The sequence below is a fragment of the Protopterus annectens genome, chromosome 5.part1, assembly GCF_019279795.1.
Source record: "Protopterus annectens isolate FY-2018-M chromosome 5.part1, PAN1.0, whole genome shotgun sequence".
Taxonomy (NCBI): Eukaryota; Metazoa; Chordata; order Ceratodontiformes; family Protopteridae; genus Protopterus; species Protopterus annectens.
In genome coordinates, this window is record NC_056736.1 from 735,267,178 (window position 1) to 735,290,240 (window position 23,063).

At 41.1% G+C, this 23,063-nt stretch overlaps 1 protein-coding gene across 5 annotated transcripts in view; it reads left to right on the forward strand.

Moving 5' to 3' along the window:
* The window catches only part of DCLK1 (doublecortin like kinase 1), a 2,564,464-nt gene that overhangs the window by 2,281,805 nt on the left and 259,596 nt on the right, over positions 1-23,063 (forward strand). For all 5 annotated transcript variants that reach the window (XM_044073374.1, XM_044073373.1, XM_044073375.1 and 2 more), the window contains exons 9-11: positions 476-533; positions 13,383-13,502; positions 21,258-21,404. In XM_044073374.1, coding sequence (XP_043929309.1) covers positions 476-533; positions 13,383-13,502; positions 21,258-21,404 — 325 coding nt within the window. The remainder of the gene's footprint in view (positions 1-475; positions 534-13,382; positions 13,503-21,257; positions 21,405-23,063) is intronic.

The window sequence follows — 23,063 nt, forward strand, 5'->3', positions numbered from 1 at the left end:
CATGGAAAAGATGCCTTTGGTTCCCATTTTTGCCAGATGAAGGTGTAGATAAGATTTTGCAATTGCTTTGTTCGTGTCAGGGATGTATTTACTGTAGCTGCTGGTCTATATGCCAGTGACTGCACAGTGTTCTAAAGACATATAATTAGCATTAATTGGATCCTAACAGGTTTAATACGATGGCCCTCAAGGCCTCACCTGCTGCCCTTTACTCAAATGAAGGTGACTATAAGTTTTTTTTTTTAATTGGTTTCACTGGTGCTTGATTTTGTGTTTGTGTCAGGATGCATTCATTGTTACATCTCGTTTATATGTCAACAACTGCACATTGGATTAAAGGTATATAATTACAATTAAATAGCACCTAACAGGTATATTATATTGGCCATAAAGATTGTTTCTGCTCCACAGTCTATAAAAAGGATAATGCCACCCAGTCTGAGTGATTTTTCTAACAGCTGTCCTCTTTTCACAGGTCGACAGGTAGAGAATATGCCTTGAAAATTATCAATAAAAGCAAGTGCAGAGGAAAAGTAAGTTAATATTAATAAACGTAAGTTAATATTAATAAAAGTAAGTTAATATTACTATTGCAGTCACACAAATGAGTATTTTTTTTACATTTATTACTAAGCTGCTCCTTGCTAAACACTTAAAAGTCAATGTAAGTGATTTACTCCTCTGTAATGCTTATTGAAAAAAATGTATTACCCATCGAATAACTGATTTACACTGGGAATAAGTCTGTTTGTATTTGTACCCGATGTTTTTGCAACAAAGAGAGCTAGAAAAAAGAGGTGTCAGCATTCTTTGTCAGATACAAAGATGGCTATTGTCTTCTATTGTTGGTTAAAACTTATTTTAAAATCTCTGAAACAAGAGTTTATTTTTTTGTGCATTGAGCAGACAGCAGGCCTTGTATTTTGATAAATGTAGTAGCACTTTATTCATTACTAATGAATAACTAATCTCAGAAATGAAAACATCTCACCAGTTACCAAGCATCTGCTGAATATATTCAGACTGTGTTACTTGCATATGAATGTTGTTGACAGCACCTTTTTGTATAAAATGTTATGTGTTTACAAATGCAGTCGCTAGAAGGTGCAAGAGCTGCTGAAAGGAGTTCATACTTTTGTTCCCAGCGTAGTTAACTGTCATTTGAATGTCTGAAGACTTTTTAGACACAGATTCCCCTAAGTGTTGTTCTATTGTCTGTCTGACAGCAGAAATTATACAACTCTTCTCAGCTGTTAAAAGTCCAAAAAGACAAAGAGTGATGGATTACCTTCACATGGGAAATTCACGCCATAAATCAGTTTAGTTATAAATTTACTTACTATCTGAAAGTTAAGCAAGACTTCTTAAGTGAAATATCTCCGTTTACCTGTAGAATCTGCATTACATTTTAATTATACTGTGGTGTTGATTGGCCAGTTTATGCATTTTGTGGATTAATACATTATGTCAATAACAGCAGTATATTCATTCTGGTGATCTTAATATTTCTTCATAGAAGAAATGACATTTCTGAGTAGTTAATGTGTATCACACCCAAGCCAAAATCTTCAAGCTGGGAGCACGATTGATGCTTAGCGTGAGTCAGCCTGATGACGAATTGATATGCTACTGATGTGCATTGCTGAAGCATAGACTTAGAGATAGATGGGGAATGCTGGAAAGGTTGGTCATGGGATGAGATAATGCAGCGCAAAATACTCCTTATCTGCCCAGGGAGGTAGGTTTATACCCATATGTAACTGAGCCCTGGTAGATTTCAAAGATGAAGCCGGCTTGTCCATGAATAAAGGATCAGAGGTGAAGGGACTTCAAGGTGATGTAGTCTAATGCCTTAAAATGAAGGCCTTTACTGATGTACTGGTGCTTCATTTTCTAACATGGATAAAGTAGCAGCTGCCTGTTGTAGAATGGGCAAGCTGCAAATGTAAGAACCCAGACTGAGCTCTGACAAGCACCGTTATTTAAATGTCATGAAAAGGGCTGTCTTGCTGGAAACAGCAGTTTCAGTCTGAGTTCACCAGAAACCCTAGGTTTATCTTGTTCCTCGAATAGTATGATTTTGGAATTGGTTACAAATGTCAGCAAAAGATACATGTGCTGCACTGTGGCTTCTCACATGAGAGAGTTGAAGGGTCATCCCTAGAAGAAGCAACAATTTCAGTAGCAATACTTTTTGGGATTTTCTTTCGGGTAGAAGTACTTTCAGTGAAATATGTCTGTGACAAAAGAAGTGACGTATGTTTTATAACTTGAAGCTGTATAGCACACATAAACATTCCTAAGCACAGCATGCAGTTTTCCTTTGAATCACGTGACATGTGTTTGATTTTCATGTTTTGTTGACTAAACTGAGGCCTAGGATTATTGTCTGGCTGAATGACTTATTCAGAGTTACAAAAGAGGCAAATAGAGGCTGCAGGAATCAAACCTTGTACTATATGCTGCAGCTTATTAACAGCTTATACCCTCAGTCCTCTACAATTAGGCCAATCAGTCTTTTCTGGAAGACTGTTAACCTAGAACACTGAAATCCTGTGAGTTTATGCTTGTAATGAATTTCCATATTTCTGCCCTGGTACTTCTAATGTTCAGGTTGTAAATTTGAAACTCCCAGAGACTATCCTTTCTGTTTATGAGTACATCATTCCATCCGCAGTCCAGAAGACTTACAATGTGTGTGTGTGTGTGTGTGTGTGTGTGTGTGTGTGTGTGTGTGTGTGTGTGTGTGTGTGTGTGTGTGTGTGAGTGTGTGTGTGTGTGGGCACTCTGAATACAGACGAGAATATAACTGGGCATAGAAAAAAAATATACACCTACTGACCATCTCCACTTAGTTGTAGAACTGACAGTATGGCTCAGAAAGACCTAACCATCAAATCTAAGCTGTGTGTAAGGTTTTTGTTGGTTCTGTGGCATATATATATATATATATATATATATATATATATATATATATATATATATATATATATATATATATATATATAAATCCCTGAGTTTAACCAAGGTAACCGTGGATAAATTAGTTGCTTAGGGGCTGGAATAGCCAACCAGGCTGGGTAGGAGTGAGTCCTAATTTTGACTCACTCATCATGGCAGAGGGTGGCAGTGTGATCTGTTACAAAGCAGACTTCTGTGGAAAGAGAAGTACAGATTTCTACGTGTGGTCAAGAAACATGAGCTTGGTTCTACCAAGCTAAATTTATGGCAAGCAGTAATTAAACGGTAGTCTTTTCAGAAGGTTGCACAGAAGTGCTCCTGTGTATGTTGAAGGGAGATGTTGCAGGTCCTCATGTACATAACAAACATGTCAGGTACTAGTGGAAGCTCTGGTAGAGATCTAGGATGATAAACATCTGATAAAAGCCTGATGGCTATCTGAATAACAACCTCTTGTGATTGGCTGTTACTATAAGGAGAGAACAAACGGGCCGATCACATCATAGGGGAGGGTTTATGGATGCCAGGGAATGGGGATAAAAGAAGAGAAAAAAAAATCTATGTTTAAGAGACTAACATTTAGCAAAATGGAAGCAAATTGTTAAAAATCAGGAATTTGCATGTTCTTTGTTAGCACAAATTCTCAACAAGCAAGTCTTTTAAGTACTCAGTTCTGGCAAGCAGTCAAAGTGCTTGAATTGGAAATAAATAAAAATTAGTCCTATAATTAAGGCAGCTGAATTCCAAGAACACTGGCACAGAAACTTTCCCACTGAAGTGAAAAAAAAGAACAGATGAAGAGTCCTCCACAAACTGTGCTGACTAAATGATATGCAAATATCAGCACTGACTGTCTTGCTGTGTGCTTTACAGAACCTTTCTTATACCAACATTTCAGCACAAACTACTGCTGCTAAGAAAAAAAATAGTTGTTTATAAAGCATTGCTTAATAGAATAAACAGCACATACACACTCTTACTTCAGCATGACAGCTTAATTTTACTACTTGAAGTATGCACAGCCTACTTGGCAGGAAACAGGCAACTCCAAACTTGGCAGCATGTGAGCGATTTTGTCTCAGGCTGAACTTTGCTGAACCAAGTCGGGAATGTCCATAACGTAGATTTTCAAGTCCGAGAATGCTGAAACATTGTGTAGGCACCAATGCCTCATTTCCAGCAGACCAGTCCATAAGTCTCTTTTTTAGATACATAGTACAGTAGTTTTCTTCCTTTGTGCTGGCTAGAGTATGATATTTTAGCTCAGCGGTTTAAGGCTGGGAGCGGCTAACAGGCTGTACAATGTACATGTCAACTTCATTTCCCCTGTTGCTGTTTGCAAACTGTGTAGACCACGCTGCTGGGTTACCTCTACAAAAAAGGACATACGTATAGTGTTTATTTGGTTAAAAAGTAAATAGATTATTGCAGACTGCAGAAGGCATATTGAAAAATACAGCCATTTATTTCTTACACTAGCAATTTAGGTCTGCTTGACAAAAGTGTTTTGTGAAAGCACTAGGATGTTGTTATGATTCAGTATGCCCTTTTAACATGCCTCACTGATTTTCAACAAAGTTACCCAATAACAGGAGGTTTTGTAAAATGTTACTATGTAAATTGATAAACCTCAATCACTAATGTATTATGGCAGCAGGCTCTGTTTACCTTATCCTGGCAGCAGTGTTTGTGTTTCAGCAGGCTGGATACCGAACTGGGAAAACATTGTGTTCAGTATAGTACTAGTGTGCTCAGTACAGTACAAGCTTCTGTTGATAGTGCAGCAGTATCGTCATCTGCGTGACAAGTGGAGAAGTGGCAATTGTGATAACAATAGGAGACACTTCTTTTAGGTTTATAGATATTGTATTAAACTCATAAAACAGCAAAACCTCTTGTGTAGTTCCACAGAGTCAAGTCGAATTCATGCTTCCAAAATGCAAAACTTTAAATCCAGATCATTTGAACAACTGAATTTATTGACTAAATCACAAAAAAGACTGTTAAGCGCTTTCATCTCTCAACAACAAGCTAAGGTTCCTGATGAAGTCCCCTTGCTTGTTGTTTAGGGACGAAAGCACTTAACAGTCTTTTTATTTTTTTGTGATTTAGTCAATAAATTCAGCTGTTCAAATGATCTAGATTTAAAGTTTTGCATTTTGGAAGCATGAATTCGACTTGACTCTGTGGAACTACACAAGAGGATTTGCTGTTTTATGAGCATTTCTGTTTACCTCTTTGTTTGCTGGTATGGTGTACTTGTATTAAACTGTACACCCCCAAGTTCCCTTGCTGCCAGAAAATATAAGCTGATGCTGCAAAAATAACTGGATTCTTCTTATGGCAGTTTAACTCTGTTAAAATTATCACTTTTGGAAATTGCACTAAAACCTCATTTTATAGAATCAGGCTTGGGAGATGGTAGTAGAAATACTTAAATGAAGAAGATTAAAATGTTTCCAGACATCTGTCCCATAACATCTGCATGCACTGACCTAATGTTACTTAAAAGTGACAGTCTTTAGTAGCAGATGATTCATCTGACATAGCGGAGGACTGGGCCCACTAAATGTAACCTATAGAAGCAGCCCTCACAGAGAGTGATGTGACACAGCTTCCACACCAATGACACCAATCCTGATGCTCCTGACTGGATCACGGTAAAGGGAACTCACTAATGGCATACTGGTGGGTGGGGGGATCTGTATTATCCATTGGTGCTGACTATGACTACATGTCTGCCATAAAGAACCAAAGTCGTTGTCATGTAGTAGGTCTCAGAGTTCCGTATAGGGGAGATCCTGCCTATTTCCATGCTTTGTTAACTAATTTGCCAAACTGGGCTGAAACCCATTTTTCAGTGGAGGCCCCAAAGCACTGCCTGTTTAAGTGATTTCCTCACAGTCGCACAAAAATCATTTCTAATTTTGAGTCTAAAAAAGTCCAGGTCCCTCTTTGCTCTACACTGAAAGGATCCGTGACAATGGATATCTATGATAAATAATACTGAGTCATATTCATTCTTCAAAAGAACTTTAACCATCCTGTGTGCTGTTGGTAAACATTTGACATTTTGCCCATTTCTGCCACATTTTGCACATTTCTACCACATTATGTTCCACAACCTGGATATGGAATCTTGAGAGCTGTAATCATTCTGTACTCCTCTATTCAAAAACTGAAAAAAATGCACCTCTGCTTATACATTTCAGTTGGTCATCATTGCAGGGCATGTGAAATAATGCTGAAGATGAGCACTCAGTCAAAACTGCCAGTCCAGTCTGTAGCGGGTAAGGATGTGTCCTGCCAATGCCTCAGATGGAGTCCATACTTTAATCATAACTTCTCTTACGTATCACAGTGCAGGCTTTTGGGGATAGGCCTGCCACTAACAAGTGTGGCCTGAGTGTTGATCACAGGGATGTAATATCTGGGAGAATATATGTTCCAACTAAAGACCTCTCCCAAAAACAAATAGGGAAATATTGTGGGTGAACATAAACATTAGTAACAAAGAAAAGCAGTTTGAAAAATGTCATCTGTTCCAATGAATGCAAGTCCTTCTAGCATAATAAAAAGGGTGTGGACTTTTCCAGGAGAGATGAGGTCACAAGTTCATAGGTTCGTAGGTTCATAGGTTTATACTAGGCTATCTGCCCTAAGGCATTTATAAGCCTAGCCCGAAGTTTTGTGGCTTACGCCACCCCTTATGTTAAGAAATACTGTGCCCATTAGTTTGTTGTGCCTCTGTCCAGCAGTGACACAGAGATGATTCCCTGGGTAAACCTACGATCTCCCATCCACCGGTCAAGATTTCTCTTGAACAGAGCCAGCGAGGTGCTCTGCCTCACATGGACCAGGATTTTATTCCACAGCATAGGGAGTCTCTGGGTGACAAATCTATCCCTCCAGCATGTCCTATTTATATCCGTGCTAAGGTTTAAGTCGCTTGCTCTAGTGGTTTTGGTGGATTTGGATTTTTTGAGGTGGAGCATGTCCATTAATTCCTGGTTGGACATGGCCTTGTATGTCAGGCACATGTCACCTCTGAGCAGATGGTATGCGACTGAATAGAGCTGGAGTTTCTTCAGTCTGGCAGCATATGACAGATTTTGGAGTCCCTTTATCCTTTTGGTGAGGAACTTTTGGGGTCTCTCCAATTGCTGCAGGTGTCGGGTGAGATACATCCCGAATGGGGCATTGTACTCGATCATTGGTCTGATAAGTGAAGAGTACAGGGGAACAATGACCTCACTTGATCTGGATGTGAATCCCTTCATGATCAGGTGGGCAATGTAGAAGGTCTTTCTAACCACTTTAGCAATGTGAGTGTCAAAAGAAAGGCCACTGTCAACCTGGGTCCCCAGGTCCCTGATAACCTCTTCTGTGCTTAATGGATTGCCACCTATATGGTAGCTTGGGGTTACCTTGTTTTTCCCGAAGGGTATGACTATACATTTTTTGGCATTTAACTTCAGGCCATGGCTCTGGCACCAGTTATCAGTTTCCGTGAGACCCCTCTGAAGGATATCTGTGTCCGATGTACTTTCTACTATGGCGCTCAGTTTGCAGTCATCTACAAGAAAAGACATGCTTATTTACTGGGTCTGAATTTTTTATTTCTAGCTGGCACTTTGTACCTTCCTATATCTTCCTTTTCTCCTAGCCTGGCCATCATATATTCCAGACACCATTTACCTTCTTGCCCTTTCCTTTTCTCACAGCCCTAACACATCCTTTAAGCTCTAACAGTCTGTGATTAACTCACATAGCAAGTTCCACCTATCCTCTACGCTTCAGAAACCTCATCCTATGTAAAACAAGGGGATGCATATTATACTTGACATCAACAGCTGCCTGTAGGGCAGTTTTAAGCCTCCTTACACCTTCATAAATGTAGCTGCCATGGCATTTGCTCGTTATTCTTATAATTAACTTAGTATAACCTTAAGCCATGTTTGCAAGATCTATCTAGCTAGCTAGCTACCTTTGTGGCCTGGTTGTAGCTCAGAATGGTCCAAGATAAGGCAGTTCACTTACCTAGTTAACAGAAGAGAACATTAAAGTCAGTAATTTATTAATGAGCCAGAGTGTATACACTTCCGTTTACCTTTTGTTGCTGTAGCACCTATTGCAAGTTTTTTTTACAGGATCAGTTTATGAAGGCCTAATCAAGTCATCTTTCTTACTGGTGCTGGAACAGTTCACATTAAAGATGACATAGTCAAGGAGTATGCATTTTCTTTTGCTATGTTTTCTATTAGAGCCATTGTCAAACTCAAAGAATAAAAAGTGGGTGCATGTTGGAACTAGGTGGGACACTATTATTGAAAAAAATGAATGGGAGATGATATATGGAATTTTTCAAAATGTGTGATACTTGAGACTTATAAGGGATTCAAACACGGGTAGCTAAAAGCAATTCAGTAGAGACAGACATCGAGATGCTTCCTCTGGGAGTAGATCATAAAATGTGGACACATCTGCTTATCAGGGGTTGCCACAAAGATAACCAAATATGCATTTTGAACAGAAGTCTTAATTGTGACTACATGAAAAACAGCTACCTAGTTGTTTGAATCAATGCAGAAATATGATGAAGTCAAGCAGTGGGTGTTCCTCACCTTGCCCATACCACTGTTACAGTGTTCATTCCTGACATTTATTGCCAGCAGTTACAATATCTGCGTCAACGGGAAAAGCCGAAAGATGATGATGATGATAGCTCTTGACAGATTGTAGGTCTTTTCAGTATGAGTAATTACGTGATCTTTAGCATGCCGATTTATTGCTGCAACATTGAAAGAACGACTAAATGGAGTGTACTTCATGAATACAAGTCCAAGGTAATTTGACACAAATGAAAACAGATCCATAACGTTCACATCCCCATCTTCTTTACTTTTTAACCCTTGCTACTGTAAGGCTTTGTTAAAAAACATGTTTTTCTATCCTCTGCTTTTTTACTGTTCCCTCAGTTAATTTAACTTTTATCGCCTTTGAAATCACTGATTCGGTAACAAAACTGCAGAATTGCATATAAATATATGCACCCTTACAATCAATTTAAAATTCAAAAATAATGGGGGTGGGTCAAAGATGCAAAATTGTAAACAATAAGAACATTAAACTCTAATGAATGATATTATTAATTCACTATAATCATCAGTGATTTACCAGAAAATCAGAAATTTTATGAGGAAAAAGCCAAAATATGAGGTAAAATCAGGCACATTTCAGATGCATGAGATATGGGTCTCATCACTCTGTCATGCTGCAGATTTCATGTTGTTTCTAACACGTTTTGCAAGCCTGAATATTTACTACAAGGCAGACGTAAGGGACACTTTTGCAAATCTGCAAAAATTACTTTGTTTTTTTATTTCTGTGGAGGACTTCACCTCACCCCAACACACATGCACAGAGACCTCCTCTGCCTTCTATCAACAATTCCAGTCTCACATAGACCTACTACAACAGCAAACCAAACACATAAACACACAAAAACATACTCGGAGGCTCTAAATAAAAATCTGCCTAAGTAGCAGAGACCTCCAAAGCAGACACCCAAGCAACCGCTACCCCAAAACAAAACACGTGCAACACATAGCTCACAAAGCCAGTGTGCCGAACAGTCACAGCCCTTAAGGCTAAACAACACACCTGATACACTTGTAATAGGGAGTCTATCGTCAGGCACACTGACGTCCCGCTCACCAGGCTGAATAAGGAGAAGGTCACGGTGAGCTGCCTGTCGGGCGCTAGGATCCACCACATAACACAAGCACTCAGGTCACTCCAAGGCAAGTACAAATATGTCTCAGTCATGGTCCATGCTGGTGTGAATGACCTGAGATGTACCTCCCTGGACTACCTGAAAAGAGACATAGAGGAGCTCTCTGAGCATGTAGCCCAGGCCGGTATGACCCTGACCTTGAGTAGCATCCTACCCTCACCAAGAATGATGCCACAATATGAAGACAAGATGATCAATTTCAACAATTGACTTAAGTATTGGTGTCATTTAAAGGGGATCCAATGCCTGTCAGCCTGGGATGACATGCTCGACAAGCCATATTGTTTTGCTAGGGATGGCTTGCACCTGTCACCTCTGGGCTTTCAGATATTGGCAAAGGCTCTTGCCACCCCCATAGTGCCTTTTTTAGGCAAAGCTCAAAAGACAAACCCACCTCCATAGGTATCACAAGGGAAAAGAAACTAAGGGTAATGCTACTCAATGCCAGAAGTCTAAACCTCAAGATGCACGCACTCGAAACTCTCCTCAGCATGGAGAGCATCGATATCTGTGCAGTAACAGACACCTGGTTCAAGGCTCCCGAGAGCACCCCAGCACTACCAGGTTATACCTCATACCATACTTTTCAGCCCCAAAACTCAGACCGAACCACAAAAGGAGGGGGAGTATCAATATTCGTCAAAGATACCCACACCTCCAGGTTGGTGGCACAGCACGAAGCATCAGAAACTATCCATGTGCAACTAACAGTGGGTAAAACTGCCTTCCAGTTTATAGCCTGCTACAGACCACCCTCCCAAACCCAGGAACCTCACTCAACCTTCCTGAGAACACTGGAAAATATGAACGTCTCCTCAAACACCATTATATTGGGCGACTTCAACTACCCAAACATAGACTGGGAGCATTACTCTAGCTCCAACACCCTAGCCCAAAGGTTCCTAGAATTTATAAACTCAAATGCTATGGAACAACTTGTCACCACTCCCACAAGAGAGGAAAACATACTGGACCTGATCATCACCAACATGGGGACTCTATGCTCCAGACCAGAAGTGTATCCCTCACTGGTAAGATCAGACCATAAATTAATCTCACTGGATATCCACATCCCAACCCAACCCCCTGCCCAGAAAACCACAGTGAAAAACTTCTCTAAAGCAAACTTCACACTCCTCAAAACTGAGGTGGAATCCTTCAAAGCCCCCGGGCCTGTGGAAAATACGGCCCAGACTGCAGAATCCTTTATAAATGCATTCTATGAACACCTTCAGGAATGCATGGATCATGCAATCCAAAATAAAACCAAGACCCAATCCCCCAAAGGCAGGAATCCTGTCTGGTGGACCCCAGCCATAAACAAACTATACAATAGAAGGAGGAAGCTACTGCATGATAGAGCAAAATCCCTAAAAGGGAAGGCATCTCTGATCAGTAGTAGCAAAAAACTACGGACACTCATAAAATCATCTAAGGCCAGCTTCGAGAGAAAAATTGCACAAGACACTAAAGATAATCACAAGGCTTTCTTTAGTTATGTTAGGAACCTGGGTGGAAACTCCCAGATATGCTCAGAGTTAGTCCAAAATGACAAAAAATACACTGAACCCACAGACATTGCCAACATCCTGGATGACAGGTTCAGAGCAAACTTCTCCTCCCCCTCCCCCCAAAAGAGCAATTATCTATCCCAGCAGAGTGCTGCCCCCCTGACATCTCAGATGCTCAGGTGAGAGCCGCCCACTCCAAAGCAAAAAACACAGCATCAATGGGACCAGACGGTGTCCTGGGCTGCGTCCTACATGAACTCCAAGAAGAGCTAAACCCCAACATAAAGCTACTGTTCAATCTCAGCCTTACTACAGGATATCTACCCAAAGAATGGCGTACAGCAGCAGTGGTCCCTCTCCACAAAGGTGGTGCCTCAACGGATCCTGGAAACTATTGCCCTATAAGCCTGAGTAGCTTGGTCTGCAAAGCTATGGAGTGGATCATCATGGAACTCATAAATAAAGATATTGGGGACCTACAGACACTGGATCCTACCCAGCTCGGCTTTGTTAAGGGCAGATCCTGCCTCTTAAACCTGGTTGATTTCTTTGAAACAGTCACCAAGGCCATTGACGAGGGGAAGGTGGTCCACACAGCCTACCTGGACCTCGCAAAAGCCTTCGATACAATACCCCACTCGGGCATCATAGATAAGCTATCCAGCTTAAATATAAACCCCTATGTCACTAGATGGGTTGCAAACTGGCTCAAGGACTGAACCCACATGGTCAGAATTGCTGGAGCCATGTCAGACTCCAAACCAGTTACAAGTGGCGTCCCACAAGGCTCAGTCCCGGGACCTCTCGTGTTCGGCGTATATTTCTCAGAGATACAGGCCAACACGGGAGGACTGTGACTGACCAAGTTCGCAGATGACTGCAAACTGGGCGCCATAATTGACTCTCCAGCTGACACAAGCATCCTCCAAAAGGGTCTCATAGAAACAGATAACTGGTGCCAGAGCCATGGCCTCAAGCTAAACGCCAAAAAAGTGTATAGTCATCCCCTTTGGCAAAAACAAAGTGCCCACAAATTACAACATAGGCGGTAATCCATTAAGTACGGAAGAAGTAATTAGGGACCTGGGGACCCAAGTTGATAGCAGTCTCTCATTTGACAACCACGTGGCCAAAGTGGTTAGAAAAACCTTCTATATAGCCCACCTAATCATGAAGGGATTCACATCTAGATCAAGGGAGGTCATTGTGCCTCTTTACTCATCCCTCATCAGGCCCATAATTGAATACAATGCCCCTTTTGGGATGTACCTTACCCGACACCTGCAGCAACTGGAAAGACCCCAAAAGTACCTCACCAAGAGAATCAAAGGGCTCAAACAGATGCCATATGCTGCCCGGTTAAAGAAACTCCAGCTCTACTCTGTTGCATACCGCCTGCTTAGAGGCAATCTGTGCCTGACGTATAAAGCCATGTCCAACCCGGAATTAATGGACATGCTGCACCTCAGAAAATCCAAATCCCATCGAGCTACGTGCTTGAGGGACTTGAACCTCAGCACTGAAATAAATAGGACATGCTGGAGGGACAGATTCATAACCCAGAGGCTCCCTTCACTCTGGAATAGAATCCCAGTCCAAGTTAGGTAGAGTCCCTCACTGACTCTCTTCAAAAGAAATCTTGACGAGTGGATGGGAGATCGTAGGTTTACCCCGGGTATCACTTCTGTGTCACTGCTAAACAGAGGCACAGTAAACTAACCTCGAAAAAGGGCATAGTAAAACATTTAAAATGGGTGGCAAAAGCCAAACACACTCTGGCTAGGCTTACAAATGCCCTAGGGCAGATAGCCTAGTATGAACCTATGAACCTATGTATAACCACCTACATGGTCACTGCATCTCAGGGAAAGGGCTGCAGTCAATTTGAAGAATCAGGGACTTGCACTGTAAGTGGTAGTTATTCAGAGAATCCTGGTTAACATATTAATATTAAACAAAATGGGTCCTGAACTTGTATGAGAGGCTTTGGAGTCTTAATTTATCTCTGGTTTACTGTAGGTAAATGTATCTCTTTTAAGAGCGTGCTAGCACTGTTCAACAATATATGCCATTCACTGCTACTATATTATTTTAAGTTATTTTTCTCATTATAGGAACATATGATACAGAATGAAGTATCAATCCTAAGAAGGGTAAAACATCCAAATATTGTCCTTTTGATTGAAGAGATGGACACCCCAACTGAACTATACCTGGTCATGGAGCTAGTTAAGGTGAGTAATTCAGAAAAAGAAGCCATCGGCTGCAGATTTTTAACATATATTATACATGCAGGTTTAACAACTCAAGAACGTTTTATTTTTATGTCTTTATTTTCTGAAAGGATGTTTTGAGCAGGTAATTATTATGAACTGAAATGTTACTAGCATTTTCTTAAAAGGATGTTTCCAATTGCTTTTGAAGCTCTGTCATTTCTATGTGACCTACATTTTTTGCTTGTTTTCTTTAAAATTCTTGAAACTAATTTTTTTTCTAAAGAGATCTAATATGCATAGTAATGAATTCTGTTTTATAACCTCATTCTTCTCTGTTTTCTGAATAAAATCAGCATTCCATTGTAACTACTAAAGATGTAATAGCTATTTATTTTACTCCTGTGTCATAAAACACAATGTTGAATAAAGGCTAATATAGTTCAGTGTAGTATGGTATGGTATGGTATGGTGTGGTATAGTATGGTATGATATGGTATGGTGTGGTATGGTATGGCATGGCATGTTATTGTATGGTATGATATGGTATGGAACCGTGTGATATTGCATGATATGGTATGGTATAATATGGTATAGCATAGCATGGTATGATATGGTATGGTGTGGTATGGTATGGCATGGCATGTTATTGTATGGTATGATATGGTATGGTATGATATGGTATGGAACAGTGTGGTATTGTATGATATGGTATGGTATAATATGGTATGTCATAGCATGGTATGGTATGGTATGGTGTGGTGTGCTATGGTATGATATGGCATGTTATGGTATGGTATATTATGGTATGATGCGGTTTGTTTTGCCGTAGCATGGCATGGTATGGTATGGTGTGGTGTGGTGTGGTATGGTACGATATGGCATGGCATGTTATAGTGTGTTATGTATGGTATGATGTGGTATGGTATTATATGGTATGGTGTGGTATGGAATGGTTCCGTATGGTGTGGTATGGTGTGGCATGGCATGGTATGGTATGATATGTTATGGTATGGTATGGTATGATATTATATGGTATGATATGATATGGTATAGTATGATGGGTCTACTTCAAAAGAACAAAACCCCACATTACCAAAGATGAAATAAATGAGACAACATTGCTGAAACTTCAGTTTCATGAACAACTGGAATGCCAAAAGATTTCACGTGGTAAGTATCCAATTGGACACCATCTTACAATGAAACACACCGCACTACTTCAAACCCACAGTCCCCAATGTGGAGAGATGCACCCCCAAACCCCCCTAACTAAACATACAAACTCTGGGATCACACTACAGTGGGGAAGAGGACAAGTTCCCCTTGTTGCCATCTGGTTATTTACCCTGTGAAAGCCTTCAGCATTCTGGTAGTTCATGAAACTAAAGTTTTGGTGATGTCGGCTCAGTCATTTCATGTTCAGTAATATGGCATTTTGGCCTTTTCAGGTAGACCCAGTATGATTTGGTATGATATGGTATGCTATGGTATGGTGTATTGTGGTATGATATAGTTTGGTATGGTATGATATGGCATGGTATGTTATGGTATGGTATGTATGATATGGTGTGGTATGGTATTCTATGGTATGTTATGGTATGGTATAATATGATATGATATGTTATAGTGTGTGCTATGGTATGGTAAGGTATGATATGGTATGGTAAGCTATGGTATGGTACATTATATTATGGTATGGTATGGCATGATATGGTATGGTGTGGTATGGTATATATAGTATGGTGTGGTATAGCATAGTATGTTATGATATGGTATGGTATAATGTGGTATGGAATAATAAATATGCATTAGGCATTCGGTGATCACAAACTTTTTTTTGTAATTCAGAAATGTCATTTCATCATTTGGAAATGAAATGCACAATTTTCCAGTGTGGCCCCCTAAAGATAAAGACTTTACTTCTATTAGTCAGTATTAAAATGTGGGCAAATGGGATTTGAACCCCGATTTCACATTTTGCAGTCTAGTACCTTTCATGATGTGTATTTATGTCTTCAGAGTATTGTGAGTGATAACATCTCAACATACAATGGATTACTACTCAGAAAAATGACAATCTATATAACAGTATTGTTGTGATTGCCATCCTTTGACTAAGACCTAACAGAAAGGCAGGATCACTTTGCTGCACATAGAAGTAGCTCTGCCATTAAGAACCTTCCTTGATGGATCCTATGTTTGGCTTTATCCTTTCTACCAATCAATGTTTTACATAATTTTCCTGAAGCTGCCATGGCCATGGACAGAAGTGTACCTGTGATGATGCACTATCTGATGTCTCATGTTGATTGCACTAACATACACCATTATCACTCCCACCAATTCCTTTCTATCCCTTGCAGGGAGATTTCCATCTATAACCACTGATAAGAAAATCTTTCATCTGCTGTTTTAATTAATTAAAAAATAGAACAATGGAAAGAGGTTCCACATGAGACCAGTGGAAGGTTCCCTTCACAAATGGCATGAGGTTCAGCACCTGAGGTTTTCCTTGGAGGACTGAGTGGGGCATAGTCATCCTAAATCATACCTCTCAACCTCTCAGCACAAAAAATCTGGACAAAACCAAAAGTAATGTGGAGACAAAGACCCACAAATAGGGACAGATTTTAAATATTGTTCTTATAAACTTAGAAAGTGACTGGAATAATAGATTTTTATGTATTTTCTGAAGGACATGAAGTCTGAAACTCGGATGTCTGTCATTATTTAGTGATTTAAATCCACCATGACTTGCTAGAAAATCGCATATTTTATGAGGAATAAACCAAAAAATCAGAGGCAAAAATATGGACATTTTGTGAAAATCTGAACAGTTGAGAGGTATGTCCTAAATGTAGGTCTTTGTTATCTGCCACTGCCTAATCCTTTCAGGGGTGCAGGGATCATCTCCAATTATTTCTGATATGATATTTCATTTCCATGGAGGACATGAGGTCTAGGAGAGATGCCGTTCCAGTTCCCACATGGAGGGGGTGGTACATACTGGGATGTTTTGTCACCTTTTATCCAGCTGATCTACTTAAAGTGCTTCCGCTCAAATTACTTGACATATGGATCTGACTTAGTTGGTCTTTCACAGTACACAACTGCTGCCTCTTCTTATATGTCAGTACAATTCAGAAAGTTCTCTCTCTCTATCTCCTTCTCTCTCCCTCTCTCTATCTCTGTCTGTCTCTCTCCCTCTCTCTGTCTCTCTCTCTCTCTGTCTGTCTCTCTCTCACTCTGTCTCTCTTTCTCTCTCCCTCTCTGTCTCTCTTGCTCTCTCTCATTCTCTCCCCTCCCTCTCTTGATCTCTCCCTCTCTCTCCTCTCCTCTCTCCTCTCCCTCTCTCTCTCTCTCTCTCTCTCTCTGTCTCTCTCTCTCTCTCCCTCTCTCTCTCTCCCTCCCTCTCCCTCTCTCCCTCTCTCCCTCTCTCCCTCTCTCTCTCTATCTCTCCCTCAGCCCCCCCCCCTCCTGCACTTGATGGTGCACCTGCCTCTATCTAGCACATACTCTGGCATTGCATGACAGACTAGGAGGGAGGCTGCATATTCCTGTATTCCACTGTTGTTTTCTGGTGATCATATAGCTTGAATCTGTATCCTAACGATCTTCATGACATTGCTTAGTGTTCCTCATTAGTAGCTACACCTCAGCTAACAAGAGTATTGATCTTACACTTTTCATCAGAAAACAGTTAAAGTAAAGTGGGAGGTAAATCTCTAGCAACCACCATCCGGAATATCAGCATGACAGTCTGTCCCACTTCTGAGGATTTGTTGAATGACTGTTACTACCCAGCCCACAAGAAGCCTCTTGGCAAACAAATAAAGGCTAAGACATTCTGTGTCAAGGGTAGATGGGACTTCCCCACATCCTCCCACACCTTTTGTCCTAGGGGGATGATTCAGACCTTAGATGTGCAAGTGTTTTTTTGACATCTGGTGGAGCTTGTGGTATAGGAGCACACCCTTTAATGAGCATAGTTTGGTACCACTACCAAGCCTCACATAGTCCTGAGAGTCTACTGGTGACTGGAGATAGCTACATCCTTTCTGTGAGCCAGTTGGCAATCCAGCGGGTGATGTAGGGGTTTATTCCCAGTTTATTTAGCTTTTCTACCATGCCTGAGTGAAGGTTTGTGTCAAAAGCTTTGGCCAGATTGAGGTATGTGGTATATACTGTTTTAACTTCATTCATTGCTTTAGTGACCTTTTCAAAGAAGAACACTAGGTTAAATAAGCATACCCTGCCTTTAATGTGTCTAAACTGAGACAGGCCCAGTGAATGAAGGTTCCCTTTATCCTTACTGATTAGGTCCATGAGAAGTCTTTCCAAGGCTTTGCATATGAGGCTGGTCAGATGTATGGGTCTTTAATTGACTGGGTATGTGGAAGATCCTCCCGTAGGCAGAGGAATGATTGTAGCGATTCTCCATTCTTAAAGTGTGTCCCAGCTTGAAGAACAATCATCATGGACTGATGGGTCCTAATCCTGATAATAGAAACCCAAATGTTAAAATTATGGGGTCCTCTCCAGTAAACATTAGTAATGAGTTGGTCACCATAGACCTCTTGGGACTGGCCAAGTCTCATCTCCTCAGAGTTGTTTTATAACCTGTAACTCATTTGGAGAGTGTTTTCTCCCATATTCCTTTGTTGTAAAAAGGACAAATGACTTCCATTCCATTCAGGGCCTCACCCTTTTCAGATATGTATGTCAGATTTCTAATGATGCCTGTTCAGCAGTTGTTCCTCTGTTGCAGCAATGTGCCTGGATGACGTTGCTGGCCCAATGTGCCTGGATGATGTTGCTGGCCCAATGTGCCTGGATGACGTTGCTGGCCCAATGTGCCTGGATGACGTTGCTGGCCCAATGTGCCTGGATGACATTGCTGGCCCAATGTGCCTGGTTGATGTTGCTGGCCGTTGGGCCTGGATGACGTTGCTGGTTCAATGTGCCAGGATGACGCTGGCCCAATGGGCCTGGATGATGTTGTTGGCCATTGGGCCAGGATGACGTTGTTGGCCCAATGTGCCTGGATGACGTTGCTGGCCCAATGTGCCTGGATGATGTTGCTGGCCCAATGTGCCTGGATGACGTTGCTGGCCCAATGTGCCTGGATGACATTGCTGGCCCAATGTGCCAGGATGATGTTGCTGGCCATTGGGCCTGGATAACATTGCTGGCCCAATCTGCCAGGATGACATTGCTGGCCCAATGTGCCTGGATGACATTGCTGGCCCAGTGTGCTTGGATGATGTTGCTGGTCCGATGTGCCTGGAAGATGTTGCTGGCCAAATGTGCCTGGATGAAGTTGCTGGCCCAATGTGTTTGGATGACATTGCTGGCCCAGTGTGCCTGGATGATCTTGCTGGCCCAATGTGCCTGGGTGATGTTGCTGGCCGTTGGGCCTGGATGACATTGCTGGCCCAATGTGCCAGGATGATGTTGCTGGCCCAATGTGCCTGGATGACGTTGCTGGCCCAATGTACCTGGATGATGTTGCTGGCCCAATGTGCCTGAATTACGTTGCTGGCCCAATGTGCCAGGATGACGTTGCTGGCCCAATGTGCTTGGATGATGTTGCTTGCCCAATGTGCCTGGATGATCTTTCTGGCCATGATGAAATCTCTTTAGTACATGACTGTGTAAAGATCCCACAGTAAAGATTTCTTTGGTTCATTCTGATATGCCTTACTAGTTGATCTCTTCTCTGTGGTGGAAGATGTCTTTCAGGAAAAGAAAAGTTTTGTGTTCAACCACTTGGATTACTCAACCATGAGGATTCACTGGTGTGAGCATTGGCTTGGATGCTTCTTTGGTTACCTGCCCTGGAAATCTCTTTAACTGAGAGTCATCTGTTCTCCCATTCCAAAGATTTTCATTTGGACACTGATTAGTGTCCTTGATTCATATTTATGAAGGAATGTAGGAGGTCATAGCTTTGGCAATTTGGATTGGTAAACAGTGGAGGGTCTACTCTTGGGCAACCCTGAGTTTCTCTGGTCTTATGGCAGTCACAGTTGTCATGTGACTATTCACATATCTGAGGATGTGAGAGTTGCAACCATTTATGTGCTGTCAGTATGTATAAAGCGGTAACACCCTCACATACCTTCTGTAGGCATCACTCTCCATATCCTCCTGTTCTAGAGTGTTGGATGATTCCAGCTAATGTAAATGTGGGCCTTCCTTTCCACAGCAGAACACGTTACAGCTTCTGACAATGCCCAGTTCACTAGCAAATTGGGGGTGGGGGTTCTCCTGTGCTGCTCTCTTGTTAGGGTCTGCAGATTCCCAAAAGCAGGGACTTCACATAAATCAGATAGGACTGCAAGCAATTCTTTTCATCATTACAGACCTGAAAATGAACTGAGACCAGTACTTCTGCCGTCACCAAACAACCAAGCTGTGGTATAATATATGAAAAGTATGGCAACCCACTCTGACATCCCTCTGCACAGCAATTATGCAGGTCGGGCAGGACACCATAGACTGAGGCATAACTGACAGTGACTCATATCCTAGGGATGTGAACTCACTACCGAACTCCTTTAGCTAAAGCTTCAACCACCTCCTTGCAGTAAGGATAAGAAACTCCATTGTACTCAAGGACTTACAGCAGCAAGGAACCTGCAAAGTCGACCTTGTCACTGCACACTAAAATGCTTTCTTTTCCTTTTTCTGCTTGGCTCAGAAAGACAAGGGGAGTTAATGGTTAATGCAGTCTGGCTTCCATGGTCGAAGCCTGTACACCATTTCAACATTCCCTCTGATTCCTCACCTTATCTCAAAATTCAGAACAGAAAGCTCAGAGCTCATGCTGGTAGGTGGGAAAGGTGTTGATTTGGCCTCTGAAATCCCTTGCACTGCAGCAGACTGTCCCAGTACCAGCCGAGGAAGCCCTCCTTATCTGGGATGATAGCTAGATCCTTACTTGCATCCTGTTCTCCTGCCAGACCTCCCAGTGGGAATGATATCATCAGGTAGTTTTTGCTTACTTGGTATAATCTGCTAAGAGAAACAGGTTTCCCATCTGGGCAGAGATGGGTCAAGAGGTGTCTCACCAGTTTTCCCATCTCGGCAGGTTCCTCATCTGAGTGAAAAGGTGTCTCATGCTGAAGAGGATCCTTATCTGGGTGCAGAGGTGCCACATGCTGAACAGGTTCCTTATTTGGGCAGAGAGGTATCTAATGCTGAACAGGTTCCTCTTTTGACTGTAGAGGTATCTCTTGCTGTTCAGTTTCCTTGTCTGGGTACAGAGGTGTTTCGTGTTGCCCCGTTTATTTATTACAGACACCTCTTTGATTTATGATACACTTACTCCATGGTCAAGATGCTTGTTGGTTGTCTGTGGTGTATGTGTGTGTGTGTGTGTGTGTGTGTGTGTGTGTGTGTGTGTGTGTGTGTGTGTGTGTGTGTGTGTGTGTGCACACACACACAAGTGTATCTATGTGTGTGTGTGTGTGTGTGTGTGTGTGTGTGTGTGTGTGTGTGTGTGTGTGTGTGTGTGTGTGTGTGTTTGTGTGTGTGTGTGTGTGTGTGTGTGTGTGTGTGTGTGTGTGTGTGTGTGTGTGTGTGTGTGTGTGTGTGTGTGTGTGTGTGTGTGTGTGTGTGTGTGTGTGTGTGTGTGTGTGTGTGTGTGTGTAAATGACATCTCTGATGTTTTAAACCTTGACAGTTTTTCATCAGATTTTCAAGTCAGCAGTGGAACATATGTAATAAATGTTGACCAAGTTTATGAAGTTTTTTTTTTTTTTTTTTCAGGGAGGTGACCTTTTTGATGCTATAACATCTACCAACAAGTACACAGAACGGGACGCCAGTGGAATGTTATACAATCTGACCAGCGCTATTAAATACTTACACAGTCTAAACATTGTTCACAGAGACATCAAACCAGAGAACCTCCTGGTAAGTAAGACATCATCATTTTATGCTGCACCAAATTATAATTTACTGCTGAGCTGTAGGACCATTTTCTGGTCCTTTTCTCAAATCTCATGACACTCATGCCATTTTCATAGTTTTGAGTCAGCTGGTATAGCATTATTGGATTTATCATTAAATTCATTTCCCCATGTTTATTTATCTATTTATTTATTGACATTTGATTACTGTAAAAGTCCGACTGGGTAGGAGCCCATTTTCAGAAGAGGCCCAGGGAGAAAAGTTCCAAAGTATTACAAAATATTGTAAGAATAACAATTTTACAGTCTTTAAAAATAATACAAAAAAATAAATACAGTTTAAATAATTATACCAAATTAGATATAGTATGAACACATTGGTTAAGAATAGGTACAGGTTATATGACAATGATTTAATAGGTAGAAAAATATTTGCCAGTTTATAGAGAAATTAAAGTTAAGTTAGTATAATACAAAGAGGAATTTCAATACAAAGTGAGAGAAAAGCAGGCTAATGGCATATTTAGAGAGAAAGCCAGGGGGAGAGAAATTGCTAGAAGTAAGGAAGTGAGTGAAGAAAGGAGAGCAAAGAGATGTAAGGTGTGCATACCTTGTCTAAAAAAGTACATGCATTGTGCCTTAGTTTGTTAAATAGTTTAGTAAAGGTAGAAAACTGACCCAGTTTTAAAAATTCAAATGGAAATATTGGTACTGAAGAAAATGTGCACCTACATTTTCCTTACAAAACCGTAGTAACGTATGCCTTATTACAGAAAACTTGAAGTATTTGTCGTTTTGTATGTGTCACTTTATCATTTGTACATTATGTGTGCAGAATTATATTCAGTTATTCTTTTTATGTACATCTCTGCTCTTCTAGTCAGCAAAGCTATACCACCATAGTATTATTTATTGCAATGGTAACCAAGGTAACCATGACTGATATGAAGAAAATCACTGGAGAAGCGAACATGGATTACTTTAAGGAAAATAAGAAAGCATTGTATTTTCTTAAATTTTGTAAGACTCAGCAGCAGCACCTTTTGGGTTTTGGATTATTCATATTTTCAAGCAGAGGTGTAGCTAGCTATTGTTGCACCTGGTGCCATACCCTGAACAAGTCCACCCCCCAACTTTAAGTTTAGGGGCAAATGAGTTAAAAAAACATCCTCGGACATAAGGCACATTTTATGCCACACATAGAGTACTACATTGCCTCAGTACTCATTGCAAATGCACTCCCATCATTTACTTGTAAATGCCAGGATGCGCTGAAGACCAGCTGGGATCTACTGATTGTGACCCCTAACACTTTGCACCTAGGGTGGTATGCCCCTTTACCTCACCATAGATACTCACTTGTCTTCAAAAGTTATCTCTACACACACTTCACAAGTAGATAGAACATGCATTCAGTAATTTAAGCTTTTAATAAAGCATGGGTAAGTTACAAATTCATTAACAAGCATATTAAAATCAATAAAATTTAGTTTTACTTGATAATATTATATCCAAATTAATATGAAAGTTGTTGTTGTCTTTCAGCTTTTCCTGGTTAGGGGTCGCTACAGCGGAACTCCGGTCCGCTAATGATTGGCAGTAGATTTTTACATGCCAAGTTGCCGGCCCTGATGCACAACCTTCAACGAAGGTACGCCCATTC